General features: G+C 38.6%; 1 protein-coding gene across 3 annotated transcripts in view; it reads right to left on the bottom strand.

Annotated features, from left to right (window-relative positions):
- The window catches only part of LOC116514748 (WASH complex subunit 2C-like), a 51,367-nt gene that overhangs the window by 26,881 nt on the left and 7,510 nt on the right, over positions 1–16,976 (bottom strand). For 2 of the 3 annotated variants that reach the window (XM_032226433.1, XM_032226434.1), the window contains exons 4-12: positions 10,837–11,007; positions 9,842–9,935; positions 7,811–7,866; positions 7,547–7,591; positions 6,986–7,081; positions 5,022–5,103; positions 3,704–3,760; positions 2,694–2,800; positions 1,396–1,462 (exon numbers count right to left, since the gene is read on the bottom strand). In XM_032226433.1, the coding sequence (XP_032082324.1) occupies positions 1,396–1,462; positions 2,694–2,800; positions 3,704–3,760; positions 5,022–5,103; positions 6,986–7,081; positions 7,547–7,591; positions 7,811–7,866; positions 9,842–9,935; positions 10,837–11,007 (775 nt within the window). The remainder of the gene's footprint in view (positions 1–1,395; positions 1,463–2,693; positions 2,801–3,703; positions 3,761–5,021; positions 5,104–6,985; positions 7,082–7,546; positions 7,592–7,810; positions 7,867–9,841; positions 9,936–10,836; positions 11,008–16,976) is intronic. The other variant, XM_032226435.1, reaches the window with a different exon arrangement.

The following is a 16,976-nucleotide window of genomic DNA, read 5'->3' as shown; positions in this document are numbered from 1 at the left end:
ACAGGGATGGCATCTTACATTGTTACAGGTGTGACACTTTACAATATTACAGTTGTAAGATGATGACCTCTTACAATGTCTGCTGGGAGTCATTTTGCCCGAGGACTTTGATGAAGTGGATATGGTGCTACCTAATATGATTTCAATTGAATTGAATTGAATTGAATTTATTATATTTCTATGCCGCCCTTTTCCCAGAAGGGACTCAGGGTGGCTCACAACCCAAGTCGGGGGGGGGGGGGAATACAAATAGGGAAAACGACATGGACAAACAATACCACAATTTAAAAAAAAACAATCAACAGCCACACCATTCGAGCGGGGACAGGAACTCATCAGTCCCAGGCCTATCGGAACAGCCAGGTTTTAAGGGCTTTGCGGAAAGCCTGGAGGGTGGTGAGGGTTCGAATCTCCACGGGGAGCTCGTTCCAGAGGGCCGGAGCAGCCACAGAGAAGGCCCTCCTCCGGGTGGTCGCCAGTCGGCATTGGCCAGTGGATGGAATTCGGAGGAGGCCTAATCTGTGGGATCTAATCGGTCTGTTGGAGGTAATTGGCAGCAGGCAGTCTATCAAGTACCCAGGTCCAATACCATGAAGGGCTTTATAAGTGACGACTAGCACCTTGAAGCGTATCCGAAGACCAATAGGCAGCCAGTGCAGCTCGCGGAGGATAGGTGTAACGTGGGTGTACCGAGGTACACCCATGATTGCTCGCACGGCTGCATTCTGGACAAGCTGAAGTCTCCGAATGCTCTTCAAGGGCTGCCCCATGTAGAGGACTCACCTGTCAGTAGATGGAATATAAGGGTTGGGGGAAACAGTGAAGTCCTAACGTGTAGACCAGGGGTCCCCAACCCCCAGTCTGTGGACCAACACCGATCCGAAGCATGCCAGCAATCGGGCTGCACAAACAAGCTCCACCCACAGTATGCAGGCAGCACACAAAACCACACCCACTCTGGTCCATGGAAAACCTTTCTCCATGGAACCGGTCCCTGATACCCTAAAGGTTGAGGGTCACTCATGTAGAGCATAAGGAAGCTGACCCTAATGGAGTTATGGAAGCTCTGTTGTCAGTGCATCAGGTGCCAATCAAGTGTGTGGAAAGTAAATGTTTACGTATATCCCATGAAAATAAAAAAGAATCAATGAAAGGCTCTTTGGGGGAGTAACCACATTTTATAGTTACACTTGGAAAAATAAAGCTGCATTCTACAATATTCTTTACTAAACTTGGGGAGGCTTAAATATATCCTCATTTAGATTGGATCATGTTTGTCTCAATATACTTCCAAAGCAACGTTTTAAAAAAAAAGACCATCTTTCTTTCCCAAATGAACTACAAAGTTTTCTTGTGTTAATCTATTAAATCATTAAGTTTTACAAAAATTCTTACTATCATTTATTGGAATTCGTGCTTCTTTTTCCTTTTCCTCTTTTGGCAATTCAGCAAAAAGATCCTTCTGATTGAAAACAGAATAATATATCTCATAACAGAATGTATTTTAGATTTAGAAAACAGAATAATAGACTACAAATACTGGAAAAAACACTAGAAATTATTTTTCATACAATTTTACATATTAAAAAAAATCAGTTTCTGATTATTAGGCTTCTGTGTATATATATACAGTAACAGGTACTTAGAGCTCATAATGAAATGCAGTTTATAATGTGAAAAAAAGAAGTTAATCAGATTTCATCAAAATTTGGTGTGAGATCCCTCTATATTCCAAGACATTATAAAACATATGTATAATGTAGACAAAATTTGTTCCTATGTAATACAAAGCTAATTTTTTTTAAAAAAAGTCATAGTTGTTAAGCAAGTCATAATGGCCTAATTTGCACAAAAGAAAACCACAATATTGCTTATCATTACTATTACTTCCTGACTTATGACTTTCATTTTGCACATTCACCACTAAACTGACTTGTGGAGCCCATTAGCCCTAGGCCCTGGGACTTCAGGAATAAGAGGCTGGCCCTCTTTAGCTGTTCTGAATCATCAGATTTGGTAAAACTGTCTAAATTATAGACAAGATATTTTTTCCGCATACCATCCTCTACCTAATTCACACTCCTTCGGTTATGTTATCTGATTTCTGACCAAGATAATAATAACCCAGTGAGAAACATGCTAATTCTTTCCTGCTTAATTTTGTTCAGAACAGGACTGTAATGTTCTGAGGAGTGGAAGACCCAACCTATGGAAACCATATCTAAAAAAAAAGAAAGAAAAAAAGACTGTACTACAATACAGATTGTATTCTTACACAACCATATGGCATAGAAGAGCAGAGGTTCCATCAAGACGTTTTGCCTAGTTCTAAGGACACACAATTATTTAAATATGAAGTGGGGGAATGGGGGCCTTAGAGGGTGCGAGTGTGCTCCTCTCAACCCCTCTTGAAAGACGCCATGTCCCTTTCCAGGCTTACATGTTAGCTATACAATTCCAGGAAGATATGCACCTGAATTTAAGTAGGCATCAAGGATCGCAAATTAGGCTGCAGTGATTGTGTTTGCATCCTACTACAGAGGTTTATCCTATAATCTTTTGGTGGGCATGGATGCATCTGCCTCTTCATGGAGATACATACACCTAGGTTCAAAGTAGTTTTCTGCCTTGCATCCAAATAGCTGCATGTCCTTCGCTAGTTCCATAAAGGAATATATAAACCACATATTAACCTCGTCATCATCGAAGAGTCCTGTCCCACCACTGAAGAGTCCATCTTTAGAACCAAACGGTGAGAAATCTTCATCAGTTAGCTTGGGAGGTTTAAAGATATCATCATCTAGAATCAGATAAATGTTTTTTGTCAAAGGAGCTAAAAATAAGATAGTTATGAAGTTCTCAGATAGATAGTAAGATACCCTGTTTCCCTGAAAATAAAACCAGCCCGGATAATAAGCCCAATCAGGCTTTTGAGCGCATGCACTAAAATAAGCCCTCCCCAAAAATATTGCAACACAGCAGCAGCCATGAGGTGACCATGCTTGCTGCTTCCTGCACCTCAAAAATAATAAGACCTTCCAGAAAATAAGGCCAAGCACTTATTTTGGTGGTCAAAAGAAAATAAGACCCTGTCTTATTTTTGGAGAAACACAGTAGTATGATTAGGAGCAAACTTTCCCTACTGAAGTTTTCCATTGACTACACTTACTAACCATTCCACAGAAGATTGGGGCAAAGGAGGCACAGAAGCTGTGTTTGTACAATCTCCTGGATAATTTTTGGAGATTCAAAACTCAAAATTTCTTTCTATCTAATTAACTGAGAATGTAAAAATGTCATTTTTTTTCAGCGTCTAATAAAGTTTCCATAGCACTTAAAAATGCACTGAAAGGGGGTTTATATGAGAGAAAAGATTTTAAAGCCAACAAAATAGCTAAAATATAGGACAAACAAAAGCCTCTCACACTTTTCAGTATGACCTGACTTGTTCTGAATATAAATAATAAAATGAATGCACAATATTTCCAAGGCACAATACTATTCAACAGTAAGGACATCCATTACCTTAGAAAATGGCTAACTCAGGATTTATTTTTATCCCGCACTTATTTTTATAACTCAAGGTGGTGAATATACCTAAATCATCCTTCACCCTCCTAAATGAGGTGGCTCTCATGTCTTTCTCCTCTCGTAAGAAATGCAGCTCCTAAGGCCAACCCATCCCCACCCACCCCCAACTTACCATCTGAGTCAGCATCAACATCTTCCTTAATAGTGACTGTAGTCTTATTTTTCGTATCTGTTCAGGAAGAAAACATTACATATGAAACATTTAAAGGTGCAATGAACAGGAAACTTATCATCTGCCTGCTTTTTCATTTTTTCCTACAGGTTTAAGCTCTCTATTTTCCCCCCCACTGGCTTTGGCCCTTTAACTATGATTCCATCATTCCTTCCTTCCTTCCCCCCTCCCTCCCCATGCCAAACTGCAATTTTATGGCTTTTCATGGCCACCCTATGATGAATATGGGCTATGATTACATACACTATCTGATCTTAAAATGGACCACTACAGAGCTGACTTATCGATTCTGCCTAGAAACATCTTCTTGACCTACTCTACACACCTTCTTGAATTAGCCGGAATAACTGAGTCACATAATGATTCCAAAATTTGGAATGGATTTATCCCTGGCTAGATTTAATGCCCTCCCAACAGCTGTTACTGAAAAGATATATTGAAAGATCCTTTCTGGACAGGGACTGGGTCCATGTGGTAGAGGAGTAATTGAAATGATGGAAGATGTTATTTTGTATTGTTATCATTTTTCCAATATTCAACAGGAATCGCCATACTTTATTAAATATCCTAATCATTCTGACTTGTTTTCTCTTAAGTTGTTATTATCAGATCAGTCTGATTTTATTTCTTTCAGCCAAAATTGGTATACAGATTACTTACTCTCTGGAAACAAATACTGTGGGGGAAAGACACCCTGTGTGTGTGTGTGTGTGTGTGTGTGTGTGTGTGTGTGTGTTCTGTTAAGATACAGCCTGTTGTGCCTTAAAATGGCTTCTACTGTACAGCACTGTGGAGTTGCCATGGTAATGGCTTCACACTCCACAAGGGGGCTCCCTCTGGTAAGGGGGAAAATCCAACATTAGAAATTGCAGCAACATTCATGGACGGAAGGTTGGGATAAATAATTACACAGGCAGCCCAAAAAAATATATTTTGAGTTTGGATGTATTGGACATATTTTTAACAAAAGAGAATTACATTCAGCTTTGGACAAAGAATATTTTTCATAATAGAAACAGTTTATTCTAATAAGTAATTTCTAGATCTGGAATATATTTTAAAGTGTAAGATACATTTAAATAGTTCTCCTTGATTCCATTGAATACCTTCCTTTGTGCATTAATTAAAAGACATTAAAATTTAGGTTGTAGTACAACAGTCTACTGGAAATAAAAAATATTTTCAAAATATCATTAGCGAAGCTTTTTCTATCATACTTTATGCAGCAAAAGAAAAAAAAAGATGTGGAACTGCTTACATAATTGTTCTTTCTGTTCTTTACTTGGCTCTTCCCTTTTGATTCGGGCTGCAAGCTCATCAGTAAACGATGTTGGTCTTTTCTTTTGAGTTCCAAATAAGGAAGTAGAAATGGGTAAGAGGGGAAAAAAGACACACTTTGTTATTTTTTAAAATATATATATATTCATAAGTTATTTACAGCCAGACATATTATAGGCTAGGAAAAGTTAGAGGGGTAAACACAATTTTCAAACTAATAAGAGCACATGGAAGGAACTGCGAGAGGGATCTAGGAGTCCCCAACTGGATGCAGTATTCCAAGTGTGGTCTTACCAAGATATTATAAAGCACTAACACTTCATGTGATTTTTGGACTATACTATGGTTAATGCAGCCTGGAGTTGCACTGTGCATTTTGGTGGCTGAAGCACACTGCTGGCTCATATTTAAGTGGTTGTCTACTAGGACTCCTAGATCCCTCTTGCAGTTACTGCTTTTGAGCCAGGTTCTACCTATTTTATACTGTACATTTGTTTTTTCTTGCCTAAGTGCAAAAACTTTATTTTTTTCAACACTGAATTTCATTTCATTAGATATGGCCCAGTGTTCAAGTCTGTCGGGATCCTTCTGGATCTTGAGCCTATCTTCTGGGGTGTTGGTTATTCCTGCCAGGTTGATGTTATCTACGAATTTGATGAGTTTCCCCTCCATTCGCTCATCTAAATTGTTTATGAAGATATTAAAAAACATGGGACTAGGACAGAACATTGGTGTATCCCACTGCTTACTTCCCTCCATGTAGATGTAGCTCCATTAAGGACTACCGTATTTTTCAGAGTATAAGACGCACCCTTTTCCCTCAAAAAAGAGGCTGAAAATCTGGGTGTCTTATACACTGAATACAGCATTTTTTGCCTCTGGAAATCCTGCCCCTTCACCAAAATGGCCGTGCATAGCCTTATGGAGGCTTTCAGAGAGCTCCTAGGGGCTGGGGAGGATAGAAATGAGCAAACAATGGACCGTTTTTTTTTGCTCAATTTTGCACCCCCACCCACCCACAGGAGCACTCTACAAGCTTCCTAATGCCCCCCTTTTTTTGACCAAAAACGGGCCTGTTTTCGTGAAAAACGGGCCATTTTTTGCTCGTTTTTGCCACCCCCAACCAGGAACACTCTACAAGCCTCCTAAAGGCTATCCATTTGGAAAAAAAACAACTGCTCATTTTTGTGAAAAATTGGCTTTTTCTTGCTCATTTTTGGACCTGCCCCCCCCCCAGGATCACTCTATAAGCCTCCTAAAGACTATCCATGCCCTTTTTTTAAAAAAAAAATGGGCCCATTTTCATGAAAAACAGGCCCTTTTTGGGAGATTTGCAGAATGCAAAGATTTTTTTAATTTGCCTCTTCAAAACCTTGGTGCGTCTTATACTCTGGTGTGTCTTATACTCCGAAAAATATGGTACATGTTGTTAATTCCCTACTATCTCAGTTTGTGCTACCAAGTTATGACTGAGCTATTTTAATTTTCTCTCCTTTCTAATTCTTCTCTGCTGCCAGTAAGGTTTTTCTGCTCTGCTCTGCCCACTATAGTTTTTATATCAAAGGCACAAATATGGAAAAAATGTAATAAACTAGCTCTTTGCATATACCTATACTCATGCTGCCCCTCAAATAAGCTATGAATTTTTTGTATTATGCTTTGCTAAGAAGATTAGATTCTTATAAATATTCTGGTCATAGGAAAAAGAAAGAACAGCAGATTCAGAATTGGCAAAAGGAAGAAGGCCTAAAGCATCTGGGATATTACCAATATTGGCACAATATAGCAGTACTGGAATAAGTATTTTATAAACAACAACTTCATTGATCACATGAATGCTTTGTAGTTTTCAGTGGTATAATCCATGCTATAAGCATCTTATTAATATGCTTCATTAATGCTTTCTCATAAAACTGATGATGTTGTTGAGCAGCAATTCCTTACCAATGTTGTATTTTCTTCTAGGTCACCATCTTCCTCTTCCCCCTTTTCATAGTCACCAAAAATATCTTCATCTTCATCACTCATTAATACTGCTCTCTGGAAAAATAAACATACCGGTATGTTTTACTGCACTTGAGAAAAAAAATTCATATGGTGAAATAGATCTAGACAGTTTTTGACTGTCTGTTTTGACTGACTGATTTGACTTACTATTGAGATAGTAAACATTACATCTTGAAAAATGATGCTAAAAGAAGTGGACATGTATTAAAAATCAGTGTTGAAATGACCTCAACAAACCATAATTTTCAATCTGAGTGCCTAGAAATAAAAAAAATCTGGCGACAGATTGGGGTGGGGAAAAAGAAATGCACCTTACACTTTTCTCTTCTGTCCAGTATGGAGTACAGGACTAGTTAAGATAGATTCTTACACTTAAATAAAAGAGGAAAACTTGCTTTTGTCAATGGCATCTTATCAAAACATTTTCTCATGCTACTTATTTTCTCAACCCAATGGTTATTTGCAGAGAACCGAAACTTGACCAAATGCATTTCTTACCTGCTTCTGATCTTCATCGCTTATAGTCCCAAGTTCTTCCAGTTCCTAAAAAGTAAAACAACAACAACACACATTTAAGAAAAGTGGCACTTAACGTGACATCATGCTGTCAATGCTCTCTTGGACCTCTTCCTCTATGACAGGGATAATAAGTACTTAATTTAAATTTAATTGAATTTTAAAAAATATTCCCCCCAATATAATAAACTGATAAATATCTAAACATTCCAGTTCCTAAAATTCCTCAAGAGATAGTCTACTCACCTCTTCTTCTTTTCCTTCACTGTCCATCAGGCTTCCGTGGTCACCATCCACTGAACCTTTTGTTCCATAGGTGAAGGGAAAAGACAAGATTTGTGCATTGTTTCTTTAACTTGTTATACAGAGAGGCCTCAACTTATACTCACAATTGAAACCAACATTTCTTCTGGTTTCTGCAGCTGAGTTTTGCCCCATTTTACAACCTCTCTTTCCATAATGTTAAGTGAATCACTGCCAGTTGTTATGCTAATAACACTTAAGTTCTTACGGTTCTTAAGTGAATCTGGCTTCTCCATCAACTTTGCTTGTCAGGTCATGAAAGGTGATCACATGACCCCGGGACATGGCAACCTTCATAAAAGTCAGGCCTGTAGTTATGTTCCTTTTAGGATCTTTGGCCTGCCACACACTCTATTATTTAATTATGCTGTTTCATTAGTGTAGTAGTTGGGAGGGGGGAATAGAAAGGAGTAGAATTGTGGAATGTGTTGTTGTCATTCTTTTCTAGAAGCCCAAAATCATCTTTTGTCTCCGCACCTCTGCACCTGACCGGTGGAGATGCCAGCATGGGCAAAGAAGATTGGACCATGTGATGGATTTATGGGTGTGGGCATAAGTTCATGAATTTTCATTTGGATGGAATCCCAGGAAGCTTTTCAGATTTGGGATTCCACACATGTACCAAGATGTCTGACTTATTAAATTGGAACTTTAAGGATAGTTTTGCCTTGGACTCTGATTTAATATCTCTCTCTCTCTCTCAAATGGCAACGCCAAGCAGCCGCTGCTGGGAGCCCATCCTGTTGCTCCATGGTCCAAAGTCCTCTTTTCTGATGAGAGCAATGTTTGCATCCCATTTGGAAACCAAGGACCCAGAGTATGGAGGAAGAATGCAGTGGCCAATCAAGTACAGTAATCCCACAGTCATTGAACCAGTTTTTGGTCCTTTTGGCAAAAGTTGCTCTCATCAGAAAAGAGGACTTTGGAACAAGGAGCAACAGGACTTTGGACCTGTGCTTCATTAAGACCAGGGTCAACACAGTCATCTACCAGGAGATTTTGGAGCACTTCATGCTTCCTTCCGCAGACGGCTTTATGGGGATGCTGACTTCATTTTCCAGCTGCCCACACTGCCAAAAGCACCAAAACCTGGTTCAATGACTGTGGGAATACTGTGCTTGATTGGCCAGCAAACTTACCTGACCTGAACCCCATAGAGAATCTATGGGGCATTGCCAAGAGAAAGATGAGAGACATGAGACCAATCAATGCAGAAGAGCTGAAGGCCGCTATTGAAGCATCCTGGTCTTCCATGACATCTCAGCAGTGCCACAGGCTGATAGCTAGATATTGTTCTATGTACAATCCTTGTTTTAGTGATTGCATGTAATATTCTAATTTTCTGAGATGGTGGATTTGGAGTTTTCATGAGCTGTAAGCCATAATCATCACAATTATGACAAATCACGGCTTGAACTATCTTGCTTTGCATGTAATGAGTCTTATCTCATATATTAGTTTCACCTTTTAAGTTGCATTACTGAAATAAATGAACTTTTGCACGATATTCTAATTTTTCTAGTTTCACCTGTACTCTTCTCTGGAATATTCTGTCATTGAAGATTAAATATTTTGCACATACTTAGTGAATAATAGGAAGCCCCTGTGGATTTTACTCCACTAGACATTGCTAACTATAGGGCACAGTGCTCATCTTCGCTTTGATGATAATGTTGTCTGAAGATATTTCCATAGCCATATGGCCAACATGATGTCATGGAGTACTGTTACCTTCCCATTGAAGTGGTACCTATTTATCTATTCACAATTACATGCTTTTGAACTGCTAGGTTGGCAGGAGCTGGGTGAGGACAGGAGCTCAGGTCTGGAACCTGGGCTGCTGGCTCTATAGCCAACAAGCCCAGTGTCTTAATTGCTGAGCCACAGCATTGTCCCTAATCAATAGTAAGTGGCCTATAATAAGCCTTAAAAATAAATTAACTGTAAGCATGTATTACTAATTCTTTCACATACCTTCACTGGAAGGATCACCAAGCCCAACGTCATCTTGTTCCATAAACAGTTGGGAGCCAATTAAGTACGGCAAAGGTCGATCAACATAAAGATCCTGTAAAAAAAAAAATTAAAACACTTTTTAAAGATTAAACTTCAAATCATAATAATCTGCACACCTCTTGATGGCTAATTACCAATTCCTAAAACTTTAATTAACTACCTGCCACATTACCAATAACAAGTAAAAATTATTGCATCAGGGTTGTGTTTGACTTAGGGGAGGCGTGGCCTGGTGGACATGGCCAGGTGGCGTGGCCAACTCGATGTCACTCATGTCTGGGGCACCTGTGGTGACCCTAGTGGCTGCTCAGGCTCTGTTTTCGGCTGGGACAGCCTCCGGTTCGTTTTTGCTGGCAGAGGACTGTAGGAAGCTATCGCAGGCAAAAAGTGAGCCAAGGGAGGCTGTGCACACCCACCCCTGAGCTCCATTTTAACTGGGAGAGGCACACGGGCTGGTCCTTCGCTGTTTTCAGGGTAGCCCTATGGCAGTGGTGGGTTCCAGATCCCGTTGAAACTGGTACAGTGCAACAGGGCCTGGCATCCCCCACATGGACACACGCAGCACGCACGCACGTGTCCTTACCTCTGTGGTGCTTCCGTGACGCTCCAGCTGCTCGGCGGAGCATCGCACAGACACCGTATGCTCCGTGCGCGGAACTGTCAAAGAGCTCAAATATAGGTAAGAAGCTCCGGCAGGTGGGTGGGCCCTCTGGAGCACCATACCAGAATGGTACCTGGTGCTCCTGGCAGGCACTGGTAGCTCATACCAGGGCGTAGTGCCTGCAACCCACCAGTGTCCCAAGGGCCGGATGCGGGCTGCGGCCCTTGAGTTTGACACCCCTGATTTAATGTATCGAGAGATCATGATTGGCCTGAGGTCATTAAATAGCTTTTACTACTGAATAAGTCAAACCTGTAAAATTGAAATGACCAGAAATACCAAGTTCTATTACCTTTGGCTCCAGTATCAGTTCTAGCCTTTCATTGGTTTCTTCTTCAGAGTCAGAGTTCCCTGCTTTGATGTCCAGTTGTTCAAAGGCACTGTCTAATACCTGCAGCCCAAAATTGATGGCTTCCTGAATCTTGGGAATCAAATCAGCTTCTTTCTGTTCACGGGTTTTCTCCTACAAAGTCAAAATATATTGATTTTGATCCCATATCTTTCACATACAATGGAAGAAGTTATAATTTTTGGTCATCATTGTGAAATTGCAACAGAACTGATTTGCAAAACATAGTATAGCCTTTATTGTCATGGTACAAAATAAATACAACAAAATTGGTTATACGGAGGCGAGGTGATTAATTTTAGAAAACTCAATAAATCTTAAAAGATGTTTCAAAATAAGACACAGAACTTCTAACTAACCTATTAGAAAAGATAAGGAAATGAGAATAGAATATAATCCCCGATTTACAATCATTCATTTAGTGAATATTCAAAGTTACAAGGGCACTAAAAAAAGTGACTTATGACTGTTTTTCAAATCACTGTTGCAGCATTTCCAGTCACATGATCAAAATTTGAATGCTGTCAATTGGCATGTACCGTATTTTTCAGAGTATAAGGTGCACCAAGGTTTTGAAGAGGCAAATTTAAAAAAAAGTTTTTACATTCTGCAGACCTCCCAAAAATGGCCCGTTTTTCACAAAAACAGCCCAGTTTTTGTCAAACAAAGGGCATGCATAGCCTTTAGGAAGCTTAGAGTGCTCCTGGGGGTTGGGGGGGAGCAGAATTGAGCAAAAACCGACCTGTTTTTCACTCATTTTTGCCCTCCCCAGCCCCCAGGAGCACTCTGGAAGCCTCTTTTTTTTTTTTTTTTATTCTCAACTTTTTTATTTTTCTTTAAAAAAAACAAACACAAATATGTCATCATTTGTCAATCATTAAGACATTGAAGTACAATTTTTTTTTTGTTGTGTGTATCCCTCCCTCCCTCCACCCCCCCACCCCCCCTCCTCCTTCCCCCCCCCCGACTTCCCAGAACCCGTACACGGTATGGATTTTTAACTAACACAGTCTAAAATCTATTGAGAAAAAAGAAATAAAGAAATTAATGACATTCTAGATTGACCTTAGCTTCTTCTTACTGAACTGACTTTTAACAGTTTAAATCATTTCTGATCTTAAGCATAGGCTAACTGGAATTTCTTAGTCCCGTATTTATTTTGTATATAGTCAATCCATTTTTTCCAGTCTCGTTTATATCTCTCATTTGAATGATCTTTGAGATATGCCGATATTTTAGCCATTTCAGCTAAGTTTGTTACTTTCAATGTCCATTCTTGGATTGTAGGCAAGTCTTCCTTCTTCCAATATTGCGCCACCAACAGTCTTGCTGCAGTTATCAGGTGCAGAGTCAAATTGGTCTCTACCACTGTAAAATCAGTACATATACCTAGTAAAAATAACTGAGGACTAAACTTTATCCTTCTTTTAAAAACATTTTGCATGACCCACCATATTTTTATCCAAAATGCCTTAACCTTTTGGCAGGTCCACCATATATGATAATATGTAGCATCGAGAGAACCACACCTCCAACATTTAGGCTGTACATTCGGATACATAGAAGCCAACTTTTTAGGATCTAAATGCCATCTATAGAACATCTTGTAAAAATTTTCTCTCAGATTTTGAGCTTGTGTAAATTTCACATTTCTTACCCAGATTCTTTCCCATGTATCCAACATTATTGGTTCCTCAATATTTTGAGCCCATTTTATCATACAATCTTTAACTAATTCTGTTTCCGAATCCATCTGTATTAATACATTATATATCCTCTTTATATGCATTAAGCTTTGATCTCTTATTTGTTTAAACAGATTATCCTCAACTTGAATAAAACCAATTTTTTGATCTATTTTCCACCTAGCCTGTAATTGCCCATACTGGAACCATGTTTGAACTACCTTCTCCTCTTTTAATACCTCTAAACATTTTAATTGTAATACCCCCCTTTCCGAGGTAAGAAGCTGTCTGTAAGTAATTCTGTCCTGTTTTTGTGCTGTATTCATATTTTCAATTGCGTGTCTAGGAATTGCCCACATGGGTATCTTGTCATTTAATTTATATTGATATTTCTTCCAGACCCGCAATAAAGCATTTCTTAAAATATGACTTTTAAAGGTCTTATCCAATTTTTTGTTGAATAACAGGTAAGCATGCCAACCAAATACCAGATCGTGTCCCTCAATGTTCAATATTCTATCATTAGTTAAATGAATCCAATCACTAATTACAGATAATGCCACTGCATCATAATATAGTTTTAAATTAGGTAGTTTCAATCCTCCTCTCTCACGTACATCTTGCATTATTTTCATCTTTACCCTCGGCTTCTTTCCTGCCCACACAAATTTGTTGATACCCTTCTGCCATTCTAAAAGGTTCGCATCTTTTTTAAGTATAGGTAACATTTGGAAGAGAAATAAAATTTTTGGTAAAATGTTCATTTTCACTGCCGCTATCCTACCCAGCAAAGATAAGTGCAATTTCTCCCATTTTTTCATCTCTGTCTGTATGCTATACCAAAGTGGTTCATAATTATGCTTATATAATTTCCCATTTGAAGTTAAAATGTTAACTCCAAGATATTTGACTTTTTTAACTACCTCACATCCTAGCATCACTCCTAATTCTTCCTTTTGTTTAATATTCATATTTATAGCTAATATTTTCGTTTTTCCTAAGTTTATTTTAAAGCCCGACACTTGACCATATTGATTAATCATATTCATTAAAACCATACTGGATTCCTGCGGTTGTTCCAATATTATGACCAAATCATCCGCAAAAGCGCGGACTCTATATTCTTGCTGCCTAATCTTGATCCCTTTTAAACCATCCAAGCCCCGTATTTTATTCAACAATACTTCCAAAGTTATAATAAACAATAATGGGGACAAAGGACAGCCCTGTCTTGTACCTTTTCCAATTTGAAAAGAGTCTGTCAGACTTCCATTGACTATGATTTGTGCTGTTTGCTGTTGGTATATTGCTTTAATTGACTGTAAAAAATTATCTCCTATCTGCATTTTTTGCAGTATCTTCAACAGAAATTGCCAATTAACTCGATCAAAGGCCTTCTCAGCATCCAAAAATATAAACGCAGCAGGGATCTGGTTGTTCTTTCCCAAATATTCTAATGCATTAATAATTAATCTAACATTACTTTTCATCTGTCTCCCTTGTATAAAACCTGTTTGGTCCGTATGTATCAATTGTTGAATGACCAACATTAACCTATTTGCTAATATTTTAGTAAAAATTTTATAATCTACATTCAGTAATGAAATGGGTCTATAATTTTTGGGTTGAGTAGTATCTTGATCTTCTTTGGGTATCAAAGATATAAACGCTGTCTTCCAAGATGGAGGGACTTTACCTTCCGTTTGAATCATATTAAATAATTCTCTAAGAGGTTCTACCATTTCTAACTGTAAGTTTTTGTAGTAAACCGCTGTCAAGCCATCTGTACCTGGTGCTTTCCCTGGCTTTAATTGCTTAATTACCTGCAGGATTTCCCCCGAGGTTATTGGTTGATTCAATTTTTGCCTGTGTTCTTCTCTAACTGAAGGTATTTTCTCCTTGTCTAAATATTTGTCTATGTCTAAACCATTAATTTTATCCCCTTTATACAGTTCTGTAAAAAATTCCCAGAAAGCCTTTTGAATCTCTTCCTGTTGGAACACCTCCTTCCCTCTGTAAATCAGTTTAGATATATTTCGAGTTTTCCTTTTTTTCCTAATCTGATAAGCTAACCATCTGCCAGGTTTGTTTGCATTACAAAAAGTATTGTGTTTTGCATATAATAAATTAGTAGCTACCTGGTCAGAGATCAACATGTCGAATTGAGATTTTAATATGTTAATAGCTTCCTTAACCTTTGTATCGTCTGGTTTCCTTGTTAACTCCAGCTCTTTTCTCTTAATTTCCTCTTCCAGTTCTGTTCGTTTTAACCCTTGCTTATTTCTATGTGTTTTATTTATATTCATCAAAACTCCTCTCATATACGCTTTGCTTGCATCCCATACAAATTCCATAGATGTACCCTTATTCATATTCAAAACAAAATATTCAGATAGTAATTTTTTACAATCATTAATATAGTTTTCATATCTAAATAAATTTTCATTCAGTTTCCAAAACCTTCTTGCCTGCACTACCCTTCCCAACTCCATCCAAACTGGGTTATGGTCCGAAAGGACTCTAGCTGCAATCTTTGTTTTCTTGACCCTAGAAAGCAAATCATTAGTGGTTAGAATAAAATCAATCCTTGAAAGGGATTGATGCCTGTCCGAGAAGAAAGTGAAGTCATATTCCTCTGCATTTCTTTCTCGCCAGATATCTCTCAATTCGAAATCATCCATAATGTCAAAGAAAGATTTGGGTAACTTTGCTCGCATCTTGGTATTTAGGCGGGAAATCTTCTTATCTCTCTTAGTGTCTATCACTCCATTCCAGTCACCCAATAGTATACAGGAACTATAGTCCCACTGTACTAATTTAGCATGAAGATTTCTATAGAATCTATCTTGCTGTTGATTGGGAGCATAAATTCCCAAAAGTAATGTCTTTTTCCCTTCTAAGATTAAGTCTAAAGCAATATATCTTCCGAAGGGATCTGCTTCTATTAATTCAGCTTTCATATCTTTTCTTAAGTATACAACTATACCATTCTTCTTTTCCATAGCAGAAGCTGCAAAATGTTGACCAAGTTTTGAGTTGATCAAATATTTTTGATCAGTTGACTTGATATGAGTTTCTTGCAAACAAATTACATCGTTCTTAAACTGTTTAAGATAATGAAATATTTTCTTCCTCTTCTGTGGAGAGTTCAGTCCGTTGACATTCCATGTTAAAATCTTAGTTGTCATCTTTGGTTGGTTGAAGCATTTTTAGAGCTTCCTGCACGGCCTGTTTAACCTTAGGTCTAGCTCCTCCCACTGCTTCCAGATTTGTTGTTGTAGTTCCTTGATCGATGGCCGATGATTGTTGATGCTGTTGCTTCTTAGCTTGTTTCTCCATACGTCTAGTAGTCATGCGGCTAGGTCTTGGTTCCATAGCACCTTGCACTTCTAGAGAAGAGAGATGCTCCATCTTGTCTGGTGGTTGTATAGTTTGCTGTCTATCCTGTCCTTCTTGTGGTCTTTCTCTAGGTCCAGATGGTGCAGGGTGTCCGGCCTTCAATATATTATAATAAAAATCTCGGGCTTTCCATACAGAGTTGAGGCGGTACCTTTGCTTATCAAATGTAAATATGATGCCGAATGGTGCATCCCATCTATACTGTATCTGACGATTTCTGAGTTCTTCGACCAAAAAAGCGTAGTCTCTTCTGGCTCTTAACATTTGAGGTGGTATCTCTTTCAAAACAGCCAGGTCTTCACCGCCAATTTGAAGCTTAGTGTTATAAGACGCTTGCAGTACCATATTTCTGAACTCTCTTGTAGTAAAATATATAACGATGTCTCGAGGAAGCTGCTTCTGCTTTGCCAGCCAGGAGTTAACGCGGTAAGCTTTGTCAATTTGCCAGCCTTGGTTGGTCCCTGGTCTTCCCATCAGGCGGTCAAAAGCTTCCGATAGGATCTGTTTCAGGTTCTCCTGTTTCTCCTCACGCAGCCCCCTTACTCTTAATGCGAACTCCATTTGTCGGTACTGTATCATAATAATTTCTTTTTCAGCATTTTCCACTTTTTGTTCCACCACCTCTGTTTTCAATGTCAAGTTAGCATTGGCATCATTAAGAACCTCTAGAGTATCTTCCACTCCAGAAATATGTTCTGTTAATACAGTTACAAGACTCAGCATGTCATCTCTAATTTTATCAACCTTAGCCTCAAATTTCTCATACAACTCCTGTTTAAGTCCTTTTATTTCACTTTTAATTTCACTTTTAATTTCTTCTTTCATTTCTTTTATTTCCTCTTTTCCCTCCTCTCTATTATCTCTAAATTTATCTTCCATTTTAATTGTCTGTGCATTAAGAGCCTCGCTTAGATTACTCAGAAAAATTCTTTCGTTAACACATCCCCAGCAGGGGGCGTAGGAAGCGGAGGCTGCAGCTTTGTGCCAGGCACTGAGGAT

The sequence above is a fragment of the Thamnophis elegans genome, chromosome 11, assembly GCF_009769535.1.
Source record: "Thamnophis elegans isolate rThaEle1 chromosome 11, rThaEle1.pri, whole genome shotgun sequence".
NCBI classification, from domain to species: Eukaryota; Metazoa; Chordata; class Lepidosauria; order Squamata; family Colubridae; genus Thamnophis; species Thamnophis elegans.
The sequence above is the reverse complement of the archived record's forward strand: the minus strand, read 5'-3'. Positions and strand labels throughout refer to the sequence as shown.